This window comes from Azolla caroliniana, unplaced genomic scaffold (genome assembly GCF_043228905.1).
Source record: "Azolla caroliniana isolate FFs.n. ecotype wild unplaced genomic scaffold, voAzoCaro1.0.p SCAF_11, whole genome shotgun sequence".
NCBI lineage: Eukaryota > Viridiplantae > Streptophyta > Polypodiopsida > Salviniales > Salviniaceae > Azolla > Azolla caroliniana.
In genome coordinates, this window is record NW_028230446.1 from 11,329,983 (window position 1) to 11,348,011 (window position 18,029).

Sequence of the window (18,029 nt, forward strand, 5' to 3'; positions counted from 1 at the left end):
TAGCTAGTGATGCACATTTAACAATTATGTGCACTTATGTGCCATAAGTGGTGTATGGAGACACATGGGGATTTGGTTGTGTGTTGTGCACTTATGTGCCATAAGTGGTGTATGGAGACACATGGGGATTTGTTGATTGTGTCAATTTTCATATGATAATGTCTCTTTCATTAAGGGGTCATCCTTCCATCAATGTTGTATATTTAAGATTCAAAACAAGGACTCTCTTTATATGATAACTTAGAATGTACACATGGTCATTAGGGTGTCCTTACATCATGTAGGCCAATCGTGTAGGTCTACAAGACTACACGTACATGTAGCTAGTGATGCACATTTAACAATTATGTGCACTTATGTGCCATAAGTGGTGTATGGAGACACATGGGGATTTGGTTGTGTGTTGTGCACTTATGTGCCATAAGTGGTGTATGGAGACACATGGGGATTTGTTGATTGTGTCAATTTTCATATGATAATGTCTCTTTCATTAAGGGGTCATCCTTCCACCAATGTTGTATATTTAAGATTCAAAACAAGGACTCTCTTTATTTGATAACTTAGAATGTACACATGGTCATTAGGGTGTCCTTACATCATGTAGGCCAATCGTGTAGGTCTACAAGACTACACGTACATGTAGCTAGTGATGCACATTTAACAATTATAGCCCATAAAATATTGAATTATAAGCACAAAAAATGACAAAAGCAAAATAAGGAGAATGAGAAACCACTTATGGCACATAAGTGCACAACACACAACCATGCACAATAATACAACCACTTATTGATTGTGTCAATTTTCATATGATAATGTCTCTTTCATTAAGGGGTCATCCTTCCATCAATGTTGTATATTTAAGATTCAAAACAAGAACTCTCTTTATTTGATAACTTAGAATGTACACATGGTCATTAGGGTGTCCTTACATCATGTAGGTCTACAAGACTACACGTACATGTAGCTAGTGATGCACATTTAACAATTATAGCCCATAAAATATTGAATTATAAGCACAAAAAATGACAAAAGCAAAATAAGGAGAATGAGAAACCTTCCATGTCAATGTCTGTAATCTTTCAACTGAAACTTTAACAACACCACCTCCATTTGGCAAGTACGAATGACAATGGTATCAAATTGGTTCTTTGCTTATCACATGAACATAGTCCATTTAAAGTGATGTTATGTCAATACATAAAACTACCACATGACTAGAATGAATTTCAAATTAAAACCAATTGAAGATGTCCATACTTATCAATGGTGTAATCAATCCATCTCTAAAAAGTGGCAACCCATCTTATTGTGTCCATATTTTAATACATGTTAAATTGATATCTAATAAGTGACATTCAATCTTATTATATGGGTAGTTCATACTTGTGGAGTTATTGATGTCCATTGGATCTAAGCACCAACTATGGGCCCAATTCAGTTTTGAGTCGATTCAGTTTCTTTGCGTTGAAACCAAACCAAACCATTTATAGAAAACAAAAAGCAAACCAAATCATTCCAAGCCACTTAAACTAAACCATTAAAGAAAAGATAAACCAAACCATTTAAGGAAAAGTTAAAACCAATCGGAACCATTCAACTCAAATTATTTAAATAATTAGATAAATAAAAATACATTAAAGTAAATCACCATTTAGGTCAAATTAATCAAAAAATTAAATAAATTAGAATATATTAAATTGAATAAACATCCAATTACATATGAATTAAATAAAAATTAATAAAATAATTAACTAAATCACTAAATCAATAAACTATAAAGGAAATAAAAAAAGTTAATTGAAAACCAATAAACTAAACCACGCCAACCCATAAACTGATAAACCTGAGTTTTTAAACCAAACCGTTTAATTATATTGGAGCCGATAAACAATGGCTGAACGGTTCAATTTGGTTTGATCCAAAACCGACCCCATAGTTATTAAGCACAAAATGTTTCATTAATCTACTCTCTATGAAGAACTATAATATGAGCACATATTAATATGTTTCCTTCCAGAATTGAAAACTTTAGCAACATTGCCGATTGCAATATTTTCAGATCATGGCATGGTTAAAAATTCGTTGTAATGACTCATAATGATTATTCGACCATTTGCCTAAGAAGTGGTCATGAACAATTCGAACCAACATTTACAACTTACCTTATAAAGCTCGCAATGATGTGCATTCCTTAAAGATAAGCTTGCCCATTCTAATTTTTATGTATGTGCATGGAGTAAATATGAACTTTTGCCCATTGTAACCCTTTCCTGTTTAAGATTTACGCATGTTCCTCACCTATGACAGCATGCTGACAAATCCATGTACACTTTGGAAAGCTTCATTTTGTCGATTGATCATTTGCAGTTCATGGCTTGCTTAATAAGACAGAATAGATTATGTCAATCTTGCTAGGTGAGGAGGCAACCCTCTCCCTCTCCATTTTTCACAAATGGAGGTTACATAAAAATAAAATAAAAATTTGTACACATCATTTTGGGAAGATGGAGATCAGGTGCCTTACAAAAAGGACTTGAACCTTCTCTCAGACACGATAAATCTTCTTAGATTTATCAAAGGCAAACCCACATGTGATAGGACTGGTAGTTAGGTCACTGAGAAGATGCTGGCACGAGATCGAAGAAGAAAACATCGAAATGTATTTAGGGGGGGGGGGAACATATCCCATGCTCCCAATATAAATTAATTGAGTGAAACAAGATCAAACAAATAAATAAAATCAGTTGGAATCCCCACCTTTCCATTGGATGAGTTGTAGGAGATAATCAGCAAGTTTGTGAAGAGGGGAGGCTTTGGAAGCATCAAACATTTGCAATTGATGTTTGGTCTCTTGATGCAATTGCTGGGCTAGCATTTTGGATCCCTCTAATCCGAGCAATTCAGTGTATGTAGTGGGCCTTCTTTCATACATCAAGGCATCATCAGGATGATCGCGATCATCATGAGAATGATCTAAGATGTCAACCACAACCTCGAAAAGCAGGCTAATGTAGCGAGCGTATCGCCGTAACCTTTCGACTGCTGCCTCCGATCCTCCCCCTAAGATGGCCCCACTCACGACCGATCCTTCCAAGAGGGCCGCAGTCTTATGCAAATGCACACAATTCAGACTGTCTATATCCAGGACACACAGGTCCTGCCCCTGTGATGTCTCCATGTCCATGAACTCGCCCGAGATGATGCCGCCAGTGCCCGAGGCTCGGCAGAGCTCGGAGATGACTCGGGCGAGCTTCTCCGGGGGAACGCCTTTGGTGGCAGAGACGAGGTTCTGGAGCGCGAACCCGAGGTAAGAAGCTTGGGCGGGGGCAGGAAAAGGTGGTTCGATGCCGCGGCGGCGGGTCATCGACATCTTGTGGATGACTTCGACAGCGCAGGCGGCGGGGAGGGCCACATCAGCTGAGCCTCCCACCAATTCACAAGCTGCAAGGCAGAGGACGGGGCGGATCCTCTTCCCTCTGGACAACATTAGCAGCTCCGCATCCTCCTCCCGTGGGGCCCGGGGCAGCGCCTCGCACAAGGCGTCGTTCACCGCTCGGGCCTTGGACAGCAGGAAAGAGTTGAGCTCCTCCTGCTCCGTCTCCAGCAGCAGCTTCTCCGCCATGGCTACTTGGAGCCCCCGGTTCAGACTGAGGCGCGCCGCATGAGGGGAATGGGGGAATCGTAGGCGATTTGGGGGAGATTTGGCAGCTCTTGCTGCTCTTGCTGCAGCAGCTGCTCCACACCATCTGTGAAGGAGGAGGTCCCCCATACATTCCATTCATTCACACACACACACACACACACACACACACACACAATCTACCTCTCTCCCTCTCTTTTGGTCTCAGAAGACGTTAATATATCTTTCTTTCTTTCTTTCCCTGTCTCTATTTGTATAGAATCTAGACTGTATAGACTACTTACTGTATACATATATATGTATAGATCGATAGATAGATGTGTCTCTGTCTGTGTCTCTATTATCTGTAGTTAGGACTTTCTTTAGTTGTGATGTCCCCCCTCTATCTATGCTTAGCTGTCATCATAGAATGTATTATAGGTGTTCGTGCAACCATGGAAACGTTTGAAAACAAACACGTTTAGAAAGGGAAAAATGCGTGCTCCTTGCTTCTTCTTTTTTATCATTTATTGTCATTGCAAATCGACTCACCCTAGTCTCTCATGAGTCATCGCAAATTTTTGTGTTAGTATCATATTTGTTTGTTTTTTTTCTCCCCTCACCATTAGAAATTGACTCAACCTGATCATTGGTTGCCATGCTACTATTGCCTATGTCTTGGGTTCAATTCCCAATTTTCTCATATCCTCTCTTTAGTGTCATGTCATGGCCAAAATTTTATGTTAGTGTCATCTTCCTTTTTTTTTTCTTTGTTATTAGAAATTAGCTCACCCTAGTGGTAAGTTGTCATGCTACTACTGCATATGTCATGTTTTCTTCATATTCTCGAATATTCGTTTTATGAGTTTTTGAACGTTTGATTATAATTTATAATGACATATTTTGATTCAATCTCTATAGTTCATACTCATTTTTTTGTAAAGTTCTAAAGTGAGGGGGATAGAGATGTCTTGATTCTTAAGAAACATCCCAAAGGCATGCATGTGATACAATGCAAATATTGCAACCATACTTATGTTGGTGGTTCACAATGGATTAGAGTCCACTTATTGGGATTGAGGGTGAATCAATATATAATATAGACCATAGTCAATCCAATCCAACTTTGAGATGATTTACCATACACGTTTGATTGAATCATTCTTGAATGTGAATGCACGCATGTTATGTATGGTTCATTCTATGGTTGACATCATAGATTGACCCATGCATGATATTCGCAGTATTCTCCATTCGTAATATTCAAGCATACAAAATGACCCCGAGAATATTATAGAACCATTCGTTTATTTTTTTATTTTTTTTCCAAAAAAAACACTACTTCCCATTAGTTAGCAAACGAAGTACATCAAAGTTCAACCATAATCAGCAAAACTCACACTACTCCACACAAAACTAAGCATAATCCCCACCCTGATATTTACAACAAAAGTATCCCGCTAACTCTTTTTACATGGTAACCACATATTTATATCTCCTTTCCACTAATGGAAGCCATAGGCGGAAACAACCATCTCAGTGCATGGTAGTTCCATTTAGGCCCTAATGATGATTTTACCATCATAGGAGAACGACCCCATTTCAGCAAAAAATTTGACTGAGCCCTTTCTGCTTCATCCGAGTCCCCTTCAATCGAGTTGTATCGTCTGCGCAGCCAAGATACCAGCTCGAACCAAATGTTTAGCAACACCTCTCCGCTTGGGAGTTTTCGTTGCTGAAAAACAAACATAAATCGTCTAATCCAAATGTGCCAGACCGAGAAGCACGCCACCAACATCCATATCTCCTCAAAAAAACCAGAGTTTGTACCAAGTTTCACTCCAACACATTTGAGTACATTGCCACCCTGCACTATAAATCCATGACCATGTGGATTTAGTTGTTCCGCCCAGCCTTCCCCAATTAGCTTCAAAGCCTGTAAAGACCCCCACACAACTCTCCCACTCACACCGCATGCTACCACTATCCTGAGACTTCTACCCCAAATGATGATTTCCTCTACACAATTCCAAAAACAATGAGGTATCTATTCTAAAGAGTGACCACATAACTTACAACCAACCTCCCCACCATGACACCTCATCCACTCCCCTACAAGTATCGCCTTATGGCTAAGAAGCCAAAACCAAACCTCTATTTTTTCTGGCATATCCAATGCCCATAGTCTCCTCCAAAACGACTTCAACAAGTCATCTGATATGCCTTTATCCCTCCAACTATTGCAAGTCTGAGCAACGCCCACTGATTTGGAGCCAATGATTTGCCTTCCGAGCTTAGTACTATAATAAAAAAACCAATCCAGTTTGTTTGTTCCCGGTTTCTACCACCATACCTCTAATGGATTCCACTCCAAATCACATAGGGGCTTGTTGTCAAATAGCCATAGTTTACAATCATTATCTAGCTTCCCTGGGTCCGGGTTTACTTGCCACTTCTTACCTTCCAACACTACCACCCGCACTGCCAACCATCGGCCATTGTCGGACAAAGCACTTAGGTTTCCCCACAAACGATACTCATTAGATGGGCACTTGCCACGGATAATTTGTCCATCACTCTCACTTACAAACCACCCAGACCAAACCCCCTCTTCCTCATTCAACCTTTCTAGACCATCAACAACCTTATTTATCAGCTGGGTCACCTTCTCAAGCCTACTAGTAATGCTACCAGACTTATCCTCACTCCTCTTCATTCTGAAAACATCCCAATCTCTTCCTAAACTAACATTGTACCCTAACATGCGCCCCCATGGAAAATATTTTTTCTGTCCAAGTATCATGCCATCTTCGCTTCTAATCCTAGGGTTTCAAAATAACGATTGTTGGAGTTGTTCTTCCAATGTTTTCAGTTGCATTAAGACCAACCCTTCTCTTACACTTGACCAGGCCATCATTATGGCACGGGCCACCCTGTCCTCCATGCTAGCTGGTTCTTTCATCTTTAGATCTAGACTGAACAACCACCAGATCTTTGCCTTCCAGGGGCCACCATTCCTTGGACACCAAAGGTCAGCTCTATCCCTAAGAAGCATCTTCCACAACTCAGGTCTAGGTTGTAAACTTCGCACAAGTAGCTTACCGAGTAAAGCCTTACTTTGGTGAACTAGATCCACCAACGCAAGTCCACCCTAGTTTTTCGCCTTGATCAAACAACTCCACGCCACTTTAGCTGGTGTCGTCTCGTGGTCTCTACCCAACCATAGGAACCCTCTCACGATTGCCTTAATGTTTTTGATGCAAGTTTTGCCTAACATCCAACATGCCACCGAGTGCCACATGGTGGCTAACAAAATGTGGTTTACCATGACCACCCTACCTGCAAGAGAAAGCTTTCCCAATGCCCATAACCAAAGCTTTTTTCTGATTTTGTCTTTCACTTGCTCAAGTTGTTGGTTTTTAGGTGTCTCAACTCCCACCAAAAAACCCAAATATTTAACAGCCATTGCATTTATTATTACCATTCGAGTAAAAAGTGGGGGATTAATGAACTTTTTATTTATTTATTTATTAAAAATCAAACAAATACTTTTAAGTTTTACATCTATTATAAAAATGTTATTAGTATGAGGTCCCATTTTTAATGTTAGATAAAAATATCAAATTTTGTGGGAGAGTAAAAAGTGAGGAATTGTCACAGACATGACAAACAATCATGTCAAGATTTGAACTCTTGATCTCTTGACATATATAGTTAAGTGTTGTTTTCTAACCAACAAATCCAAATATATGGTCATGTTATGTATATCTTAATAGATTATTAGTAGATTATCTGTTTCAAGTTCAAGGAGTTTTTAGAAAGTTCTAGAACTAGAAGGTTCTAGAGGGTTCTACAATATTCTCCCGAATATTCTCCAAAATATTCTAATGCATGTACTTTGACTAACAGTATAAATACTTGTAACCTCCTTGGTCCTTTTGAAGGGATTCACCAGTCACTGACACGTCAATCTAGTATTCTTGTTTAGCCCCATCTTCTCTCCTTGATTTACGTCTCTGTCTTTATGCTCTTGTATTGTTCCTAGCATCTTAAGTTCCTCATCTTGTTGCTCCCAACTTCCCGAGTTTCTAGCCTCATCACATTGAGTTCCACGTTTGTAACCTTATCAGTAGTAGCCTCGTCATTTGTGCTCCATCATAGTCTAGGGTTGGTGTGTCCGTGATAGTTTGAATCCCTTCAAACTAGAAGCATTACCCGTCTTTGTCATCGCCCTTGCTTCTAGAGTTACCATTGTCACCATCATTGGTTCTAGAGTTACCATCATTAACATCCCTTCATTTTCTATCTTCCTCACCATCTCTATCTCGAGGTTTCTTTTCATCATCGTCTTTGTCTTTTCTCTCCTAGTTTTTTCTCATCATCATCTCTATCTCTGCACTTCTTATCATCTTCCACATCCCTATCTTTGCATTTTTTTTCATTGTCATCCTTCTCCTTGTGTTTCCTACCGTTTTCATCTCTATCTATGTGTTTCTTATTATCTTCGTGACTTTCTGTACGTTTCCTATCACCTTCATTCTTGTCTTTGTGTTTTCTATCATCCTTTGTATATGTGTCTTTGTGTTTCTTCAAAACCGCAACATCTCGATCTCTATGTTTCTTATCCTCTTCATCTCTTTCTCCGCTTCCATCATTGGCATAGTCAAAGTCGTTGCTTCCAAAGTCGCTTCGTCAACGTCATTGCCTTCATTGCTTCCTCTTCGACATCATCATCTTCAACCCTCTTGTTGTCGTCATCAACACTAATTTGCCTAACTGTCATTGTCTTCAAGTGTTCCAATTCCCGGTGAGGACCGTGCAGGGACACTCACATCCATTGGTGTTCGCGTCTCCGGTGAGGACCGTACATGGTCTCTCACGCTTGTTGGTGTTCCAGTTCTAGGTGAGGACCACACATGGTCGCTCACGTCCGTTGGTGTTCGTGTCTCTGGTGAGGACCGCACATGGTTACTCACGCTCATTGGTTTTCCAGTTCCTAGTGAGGACCGCACATGGTCGCTCATTTCCATTGGTGTTCCTGTCTTCGGTGAAGACCATACATGGTCTCTCACGCCCTTGGTGTTCGTGTCTCTGTTGAGGACCGTACATGGTCGCTCACACCCATTGGTGTTCCAGTTCCTGGTGAGGACTGCACATGGTCACTCACGTCCATTGGTGTTCCAATTCCCGGTGAGGACCGCACATGGTTGCTCATGCCCATTGGTGTTCTAGTTCCCGGTGAGGACCATACATTGTTGCTGACACTCACGTTGGTGTTCCACTCTTCGGTGAGGACCAAACATGGTTGCTCACACTCACATTGGTGTTATAGTCTCCAGTGAGGATTGTACATGGTCGCTCACGCCCGTGGGTGTTCTAGTCTCCGGTGAGGACCACACATGGTCGCTCACGTTCACCCATGCTCCTATTTTTAGTGAGGATTGCTCATGGTCAGTCACTCGTCAACGTACTTTGGTTTTCTCTTTTAGCTCACCCCTACACCACGCTTTCGAAAAGGCGGTCGTAAAGGGGAGGATAATGTCATAGACATGACAACAGTCATGTCAAGATTTGAACTCTTGACCTCTTGACATATATAGTCAAGTGTTGTGTTCTAACCAACAAATCCAAATATATGGTTATGTTATGTATATCTTAGTAGATTATTTGTTTCAAGTTCTAGGAGTTTTTAGAAAGTTCTAGAGGGTTGTACAATATTCTCCTGAATATTCTCCAAAATATTCTAATGCATGTACTTTGACTAACAATATAAATACTTGTAACCTCCTTGGTCCTTTTGAAGGGATTCACCAGTCACGGACACGTCAATCTAGTATTCTCCTTTAGCCCCATCTTCTTAAGTTCCTCGGATCATCACTCCCCCACTTCTCGAGTTTCTAGCCTTGTCACTTCTAGTTCGTAGCCCCATCCTCCGTTCTCTATTTGAGTCTGTGTTTGGTGTGTCCATGATAGGAATCATTGAAGCTTTTATTTATTTATTTATATTTATTGTTTTATGAAAAAATAGAACAAATACTTTTAAGTTTTATATCTATTATAAAAATAATATTAGTGTGAGGTTCCCTTTTTAATGACAGATATAAATATCAAATTTTATGGGAGAGTAAAAATTGGGGAATTAATGAACCTTTTATTTATTGTTTATTTTTTTACTAAAAATAAAACAAATACTTTTAAGTTTTACAACTATTATAAAAATATTATTAGTCTAAGTCTCCTTTTTAATGTGAAGTAAAATATCCCCTTTTTTATTGTCAAATTCTTCTTTGTTAAAACTTATAGTTATAAGTTATAACTTATATGATATTAATATATGATATATCTAAGAAACTAAAAGTAGGCACTTTATAAACTCTTTTTTCTTTTAACGAATATTTTTCATGCATTCGTTTGGTAACCTCCACGAATGTGAATATGTCAATCTATGGTTGTCCTGTGTGTATTATGTATATATAGGTTGTTAAAACGATAATTTATATGCTTGCTTTAATTGGTGACTTTTGAATGTGGGATAAATGTAGATAGGGAAGTTGACTGCACCTTCCATAGACTATGCACTTCTCATGACCCGAGTCTAAAAAGCTTTTTTAACATTTTCTGTTTTTGCTATCTCATGGCTCAAGATCAGAGATTTGAACTAGTGATTATTGACAGTACAACATATGCACTTTAATTTACATGTTATGTTTGGTAAGTGTATATGTATGGATGTCTACATGTACATGTTGTTGCTATGGATGTATAATATGTATGTCACATGTGTTTGAGATGTCCCACATGCATGTTGTCAGTATCTCAAAAACAGGCTTTAAACTCACTTAAAAACTCTTCAAAATTGTTTAGTAAAGGAGATTCCTTTTCTAACAACAGAGCGAACCATGCCAAAGCTGAGCCATTTAGTAACGTGCCTACTAAACTCACTCGTGATGCATCGATGGGATATTGGGAAGGATGCATTTGAATGACTAATCGTACCTGATTAAGGAATCCTCTAAACTACGATCGTGTTCCATCGAATTTCATGGGAAGGCCGATCTTGGGTTCTTTATGAATCCTTTGCGTACTGGGTCCTTGTTGTTGCATCGCTACTATGGTTGCTTCGAGCTGTTGAATGCCTAACGCTAGTTCCCCATGTTGTTGTTGCGTCTACTGCGTCTCTAAGGAGATTTGTTGAAGCTCCCCCAACAGTCGTTGAGTTTCTTGTTCCAATGCGAGAAACTACTCTTTCAAGTATTGCAACTCCGAGAAAACGGATTGATATTCTTGAGAGCTAACAATTGCCATAGTATGAGAGAAAAGAGGAATAAGACAAGGAAGGAAGGAGAAGGAAGAGAAGGAAGGAGACGAAAATCGGTTCAAACTGTCAGGAATAGTACTAAGACAAAGAAGGAATTAGTACTAAAAGATGAGGATTAGTACTAAGGGAGGTGTAGAACTCTTGAGAGAAGGAAAGAGTGGGTGAGAGAGTGAGATCGAGAGAGAGAGAATGATGATAACAAAATATATATATTATGTTAAGAGAATATACACTAGTGGCTAGGAGGCGTAAGACTGGCGTTGAACCGATTTGGTTGGAAATAATGCCTTGTGCCTCCTTTTATAGTGTTCTCAGGAGTACTCTTGAAGTTTCTAGAATGTTCCAAAGAAATCTCGAATATATATCAATTTTCTATAGTAAAACTTAAATGAAAATATAGTCTAATGGTCAAGAGCTTGACTCATGTAACATAAGGTCATGGGTTCAAGTCTTGCCATATCATGACATATGGAGTAATAGAGTGGTGAGAAATTTGGTTCTCTAAACCAAGATCTAGGTCTAGTAGAGAAATTTGGGTTTATAACAGATGATATATCTATGGAGTAATGTAGAGGTGAGAGAATTGGTTCTCTAACCCAAGATCTAGATCTAGTATTATACACTATTGGGTAAGTTAATTATGATTTATTTTTTTAAGAGAGACAAAATAATTTGAGGAAAAGCATCCTCCCATGGCCCACTCACTCTTGACATCACTCTTGTCACTTTGACACTACATGATTTCATGGCATGAGGAAAAAAGAGAGAGAGAAAAGGAAAACAATCCTTCCATGGACCCATAGCCCACTCACTTTATATACTCTTTGTCACTCTGACACCACTCATCTCTTCTTCACCAACACAGGGATCTTGGCGTCTGCTATTACGAACACAGCTATGGCGCCACCCTCACACTCTTCTCTCTCTCTCTTTGATAATAGAGGCTAATCATTTATTCTATTCAACTCTCTGTTCAACTCCCTCTCTATGTTTTTGCCCTAGATGTATTTATCCTCATACATCATATGGGCTATTTCCAAGTGTAGCCACCACTACACATCATCATCATCATCATCATCATCATTATTATTATTACAATAATAATAATCGACAGTTAATCAGTAGACTCTCTACTGTCAACTCTTCTAGGGCCGAACAATTGGCTCTTCCCCTTGGAGGGACATATTCCCAACAAAATCCCCCTTCACTCTTGTGGGAGGGAATCGGTTAGTCCTGTCTTCTGTGGACAGACTCTAAGTCTGTCCATCGGCAGGTTCTTTGTGAGCATGTCGGATCCATTGTCATTAATATGGATCTTCTTGAGGGTAAACTCTCCTTCTTTGACTTTCTCCCTCAACCAGTGATACCTTCTCTGTATACGCTTGGTCTAGGAGTGGTACGTGACATTCTTTGCTAGATGTATGGCACTCTAGCTATCACAATGAAGAAAGAGCTCCCTTTGCTTCATCCCCAACTCACTGAGAAAATTTCTCATCCAGATTAGCTCTTTGCCAGCCTCTACTACTGCCATGTACTCTGTCTCTGTGGTCGACAAAGCCACAGACTTCTGTAATCGTGACTACCACGACACACCCCCCCTGCATAGGTCATCATGTACCCTGACGTAGATCGGCTTGAATCTACATCCCCCAACATGTCCGAGTTGGTAAACCCTTCGTGCATGGGTTTTCCGACACCATACCTTAGGCATACCCCCAAGGTGCCTTTCAAGTACCTGAGTATCCACTTCACCGCTGCCTAGTGTTCTCTTCCTGGATTACTCATGTATCGGCATACTGTTCCTACAACAAAATCTATGTCTGGTCTCGTGCAGACCATAACATACATTAGACTGCCGATGGCTAAGGCATATGGCACTTTCCTCATCTCAGCCTTTTCTTTCTCCCCTCTAGAGCATTGCTTAGCATTTAACTTGCAATTGGTCGGCAACACAGAGCCGACTGGCTTTGCTTCCGACATGTTGAACCTCTCTAGGATCTTTGTCACATACTTCTGTTGTGACAATCACAACACTTTCTTAGTTCTATCTTGAACTATGTGTGTCCCCAAGATTTGTTTAGCCGATCCAAGATCTTTAATGGCAAACGATTTGCCTAGGGCTTTCTTCAAGCTCTCTATCTTCCTTGTATCTTGACCGACTATCAACATGTCATCGACATATAATAAGAGAATCAAGAAGTCACCTTCATCGTACCTTTTGACAAACACACATTGATCGGCCTGTGTTTTCTGGAACCCATGTTCCACCATGAAGGATTCGAACTTCTTGTACCACTGGCGTAGAGCTTGTTTCAGACCATACAAGCTTTTCTTCAGTCAACTCACCAAGTTCTCTTTCCCTTTCTCCTCAAAGCCTTCGGGTTGTTGCATGTAGATCTCTTCATCCAGCTCCCCATGCAAGAATGTTGTCTTGACATCCACTTGTTCGATCTCTAGGTCCATGTTGGCAACTATGCTCAGAACAATTCAGATGGATGTCATCTTCATGACTGGTGCTAAAATCTCTTCAAAGTCGACACCCTTTTTCTGTTGGAACCCCTTCAACACTATGCGGGCTTTATACCTAGGTGCATGGTCGACTTCTCCAGTCTTCACCTTATAGACCCATTTGTTCTTGAGTGCTCTCTTACCTTTTGGTAATTCTACCAAGTCGTAGGTGTAGTTTTCATGCAAGGAGTTCATCTCATCTTGCATTGCACTCAGTCATCTTTCTCTGTGGTTGTCGGCAATGGCTTTGTCATAGCACTCTTGTTCACCTTCATCAGTCATGAGGATGTATTGACTAGCATATGTGAGAGGAATAGTGCGGAATACTGCTCGGCCATAACCGAGTCTTGAATCACTTCTATAAGAGTACACACAAAAGAGAGTACACATGATGTTTACGTGGAAAACCCTGACTGGGAAAAACCACAGGAGCCCACAGACTCCAACTATCACTATGAAGAAAAAGGGTACAATTAGAGACTTAGAGGCAATGACCTCGAGCTCTGTTTCTTCACCAATGGACAGTTACAATAGAGTATTTCTCTGTATCTCACACTCTCTCTGTGTCACTCTCTTTATACAACAATATAACAATAACAACAACAACCTTCTGCATCATACACAAAGTGATTGCCCTAAGTCATATTTATACTTATATGAACTTAGGGCTATTTACAAATATAGCCTCGATAGGATTACTCAAAAACAACATATTTACAGATATGTCTCTCTTCCGTTTCTCACCGGCTCTTCTCCGGTTTCTGGTTCTCACCGGGTCCTCTTCATTCATCACCGGATCCCATCCAGAGAGACCGATTTCCCAACAATATGTTGTCAGTGCTCTTCTCTCTCTAAGAGGATATCTCCTTCCATTCATTGTTGGCCCTCGTTCGGATGTCTCTGCCAACTCTTCTCTCGGCTTGGGTTCATGTATGTCGATCGGCTGCTCAAGGTTGGATGACTCCAACTCGTATTCTTCGATCGACATTAGCAGCTATGCCGACTCGGGCTCATAGTCGGTCGGTTTCTCTAAGTCGATTGACTCAGATTTTGCTGTGCCAACTAGCTGTCTCCGAACAACTGACTGTGTCGGTTCACTTTGCCTCAAGTTGATAGTTACAGTGGAGATTGACCAAGTAGTCGATACCGACTTCTGTTGCTTCCAATCCTCTATCGTCTTGTCTTCCAAAAAGACTACCTCTCGACTCCTCACTACCTTCTTGTCGACTAGGTCGCATAGCCTATAGCCGAAATCTTCTTCCGAATATCGCATAAATATGCATGGTTTCGAGCTACTATCGAGCTTCAACCTCTGATCCTTTACAACATTCATATACACTAAGCATCCGAACAACCTCAGACATCCTGTCCACACCCTTTGTGGGACATCACCTTTTAGTGGTACTGAGGGGAACCTATTGATCAAGTAAACTATTTTGTACATCACCTCAGCCCAATACGATTTCGGCAATTTAGCATGAGAGAGCATGCTCCTTACTCTCTCCATGATAGTTCGATTCATCCTCTCTATGAGCCCGTTCAACTCAAGGGTCTTCGGCACTGTGTATTCGATTTGAATACCTTGGGCCTTGTAATATTCCTCAAACTGCCCTCTACATTCTCCACCATTGTCGGTTCGGACAAACTTCAACTTCCGACTTGACTCCCGTTCGGCTCTTGCTTGGAACTTCTTGAAGAACGACAGTACTTGATCTTTTGACTTTAGTACGAAAGCCCACAACTTCCGAATGTAGTTGTCAATGAAAGTCACAAAGTACTGTCCGCCTCGATGCGACGAAGCATCTACATAACACACATCCGTGTGTACTAGTTCCAGTGGCACTTCTGTTCTTCTTGGTGGTCTTGAGTGGAATGTTGCTCTATTTTGCTGTCCAACTAAGTAAGTAGTCTACGCACTTCTCCAGGTGCACTCACTTTACCTCTGGTAGAAGTTTCTGATCGGCTAACAGATGTAGACCCTTCTCACTCATGTGGCCTAGCCTCTTATCCCATATCTGACCTACCGAGTCGGCTGCCACATTCACTTCCGACTTGCACAGTCGGGCTTGCATCATATATAGTGTGCCTTCTTTCTGTGCTTGAGCCACAATGAGATTTCCTTGCCAGAACTTCCACTTGCCATTTCGAAAACTACCATTGTAGCCTTCGTCGTCCAATCTTCCAATCGATATCAAATTGAATCTTATATCGGGAACATGTTGAACATCCTTTAGAGTCAATCGACGTCGTCAAACAAACACTTCCGACTTTGTCTAACTTGCACTGCCCATTGTCACCCATCTTTACATAACCATGATCACTGGCTATGTAAGCCGAGAAATACTCTCTCGAGGGAGTTATGGGGAAAGATGCATCGGAGTCAATCACCCAAGTGCACTCTTCACTTGCAAGGTTTGTGCTTTCTTGTTCACAAATGAACAAGAGTTTTTCATTGCTCATAGCAATGGCTGAAGTGTTCTTTTCTTCAGGGATCTTCTTGGGTTCGACATTAATACCGACACTCTTTTCCTTCTTAAGATGTCGGAAGTCCTTCTGGAAATGTCCAAGGTTTCCACAATAAAAGCACACGAGCTTACCTTTGGACTTCGATCTAGCTTGGGATTTTTCTCTCCTTGGTGGACTCCTTTGCCGGTTCCTTCCTATGTTCGAATGTTGTGTGATATTCACATATGCTTGGGACAGGACACCCTTGTCCTTCCTTCTCATCTCCTCATTCAAGATACTTGTCTTTACCGCTTTTAGAGACAGGTTCTCTTCTTGGCACGAGGTGCTGAGAGTCATCACTAGATTCTCCCAGCTATTCGGTAGGGTGCATAGTAGCAGGATGGCTTGTATTGCATCCTCATGGGGAAACTTGGTTGCGGCAAGTTGATTTACGTACCCCATGAATGTGCTAATGTGTTCGACGATGCTCTCACCATCTCTGTATTTCAACTATACGATCTTTCTCATCAGTGAGGTTTTATTGAGGGCGTTCTTTCTCTCATATAGAGCTGACAACTTCTGCCACATCTCATGGGCATTCGTGTCGTTCACAACATGCTGAAGGACACTTACATCGACGCACTGTCGGATGGTGGCCACCGCTTTTCTGTTAAGAAGTTTCCATTCCGACTATAATACCCCCATGGGTATTTCTGCCCTGTCGATCTTTGACTATGAGAAGGTCGTCCATCTTAATCTTTCAGTCCACATATTTCTGAGAGTTTAGAATTATCATACCTGGGCAGCCGCTCACACCTCCTTCCATGCTTGCACCTCAAGCTCTGATACTAGTTTGTTGAGAATCGGATCGTCAATCCACAATAGATATGCTGAAGATACACAACTTAGAACATAAAGCAACAGGATGAACAGAAAATACAGTGAACAGATTTACGTGGAAACCCTAAAACGGGAGAACACGACTTCACTAGACAATGGATGTACAAGGGAGAAGATTACAACACTCTCGACAATGAAATGTATCAGCTGTCGAATACAAGTGTATAATGGACGTATTCACACTATCCCTTCGGGTCATTTGTGTAATTAGCATAAATGGTAGTTGCCCTAAGTCGGTCACTATATATAGTGACCTTGTAACCTTTTTGTAAGGTTGGTTGTTGTATTATTTGCTTTATGAAATAAAGAGTCTTTTGTGTCTCTCTCTCTCTCTCTCTCTGTGCAACGACCTAGAAACTGTCATACGCAGGTACTCAACAGCAATCGAATGCTTCTTGATCTTCCGCATAGACGACTTTGTCTACAACATCTGGTATCAGAGCCTGCACAGTATTCGGTCCTTCAATCCGCTGTCGGCCGTCGTCTCAGCCTGCACAGCATTCGGTTTCTTGCGTCATTCGAAGAAGAGAGAAGAAGAAGAAAAACGAGGCTCGCATCTCATCGCGTTAGATCATCTTCACTTGGAGTAAGCCAGCAGGTTGTACTCTGTTCCTTGTGATCGTAACCACTCGAGGTGAAATCCCCCTGTGCAACATTGACACGATCGTGCTCCACTCGGTTAAACGGCATCCGAAGAGGTCATCAAACGCCGCTCATTGTAACCACTCGGTGCAGATCGGTCTCAAGACAACAACCCCAATTCGTGCTTCATCCGGCTGATCGACATTCGGGAGGATCAGTTGGATCTGTCTCTCTCGTCGCTGCAGCCACCCGAAGCAGAATCGGTCCAGACAATCGGTATTCGGTATATATATCCGAAGCGAACCGGGCTCACTCCGACTCGGAACCATTCGGGAAGACCAGTCGGTTCTGTCCCTCAAGTTACCGGAGTCAATTCGAGCAAGTTCAACAATACATATATTCGAAGCCGAACCGACTCGGGTTCAAATCCGACTAGAACGATATCGGGTGAGCCAACCGGCTGCACTCCCACAAGGTTCGTAGTCAACTCCGAACCGAGCTTCGTTAACCGAAACCAAATTTGATGGCATCAACATCCGGCTCGTCAGAAATGAGTCTACGAAAGTTCGATGGATCGAACTTCAACTTCTGGAAGGAGCAAATGCAGGACTATCTCATAGTCAAGGGGCAAATCGATCCCATCGAAAATGAAGA

At 41.2% G+C, this 18,029-nt stretch overlaps 1 protein-coding gene across 1 annotated transcript; it reads right to left on the bottom strand.

The window, feature by feature from the left end:
* Positions 1-2,328: 2,328 nt before the first annotated feature.
* Positions 2,329-3,852, bottom strand: LOC147857777 (geranylgeranyl pyrophosphate synthase, chloroplastic-like). The gene has a single exon (XM_087326687.1). It carries the CDS (start codon positions 3,779-3,781, stop codon positions 2,744-2,746), a length of 1,038 nt encoding a protein of 345 aa, XP_087182813.1. The 5' UTR covers positions 3,782-3,852; the 3' UTR covers positions 2,329-2,743.
* Between the last annotated feature and the right edge of the window lie 14,177 nt (positions 3,853-18,029).

What these genes read in the sequence shown, in the direction of transcription:
- LOC147857777 (XM_087326687.1), bottom strand. Translation starts at nt 3,781, where the DNA reads ATGGAATGTATGGGGGACCTCCTCCTTCACAGATGGTGTGGAGCAGCT.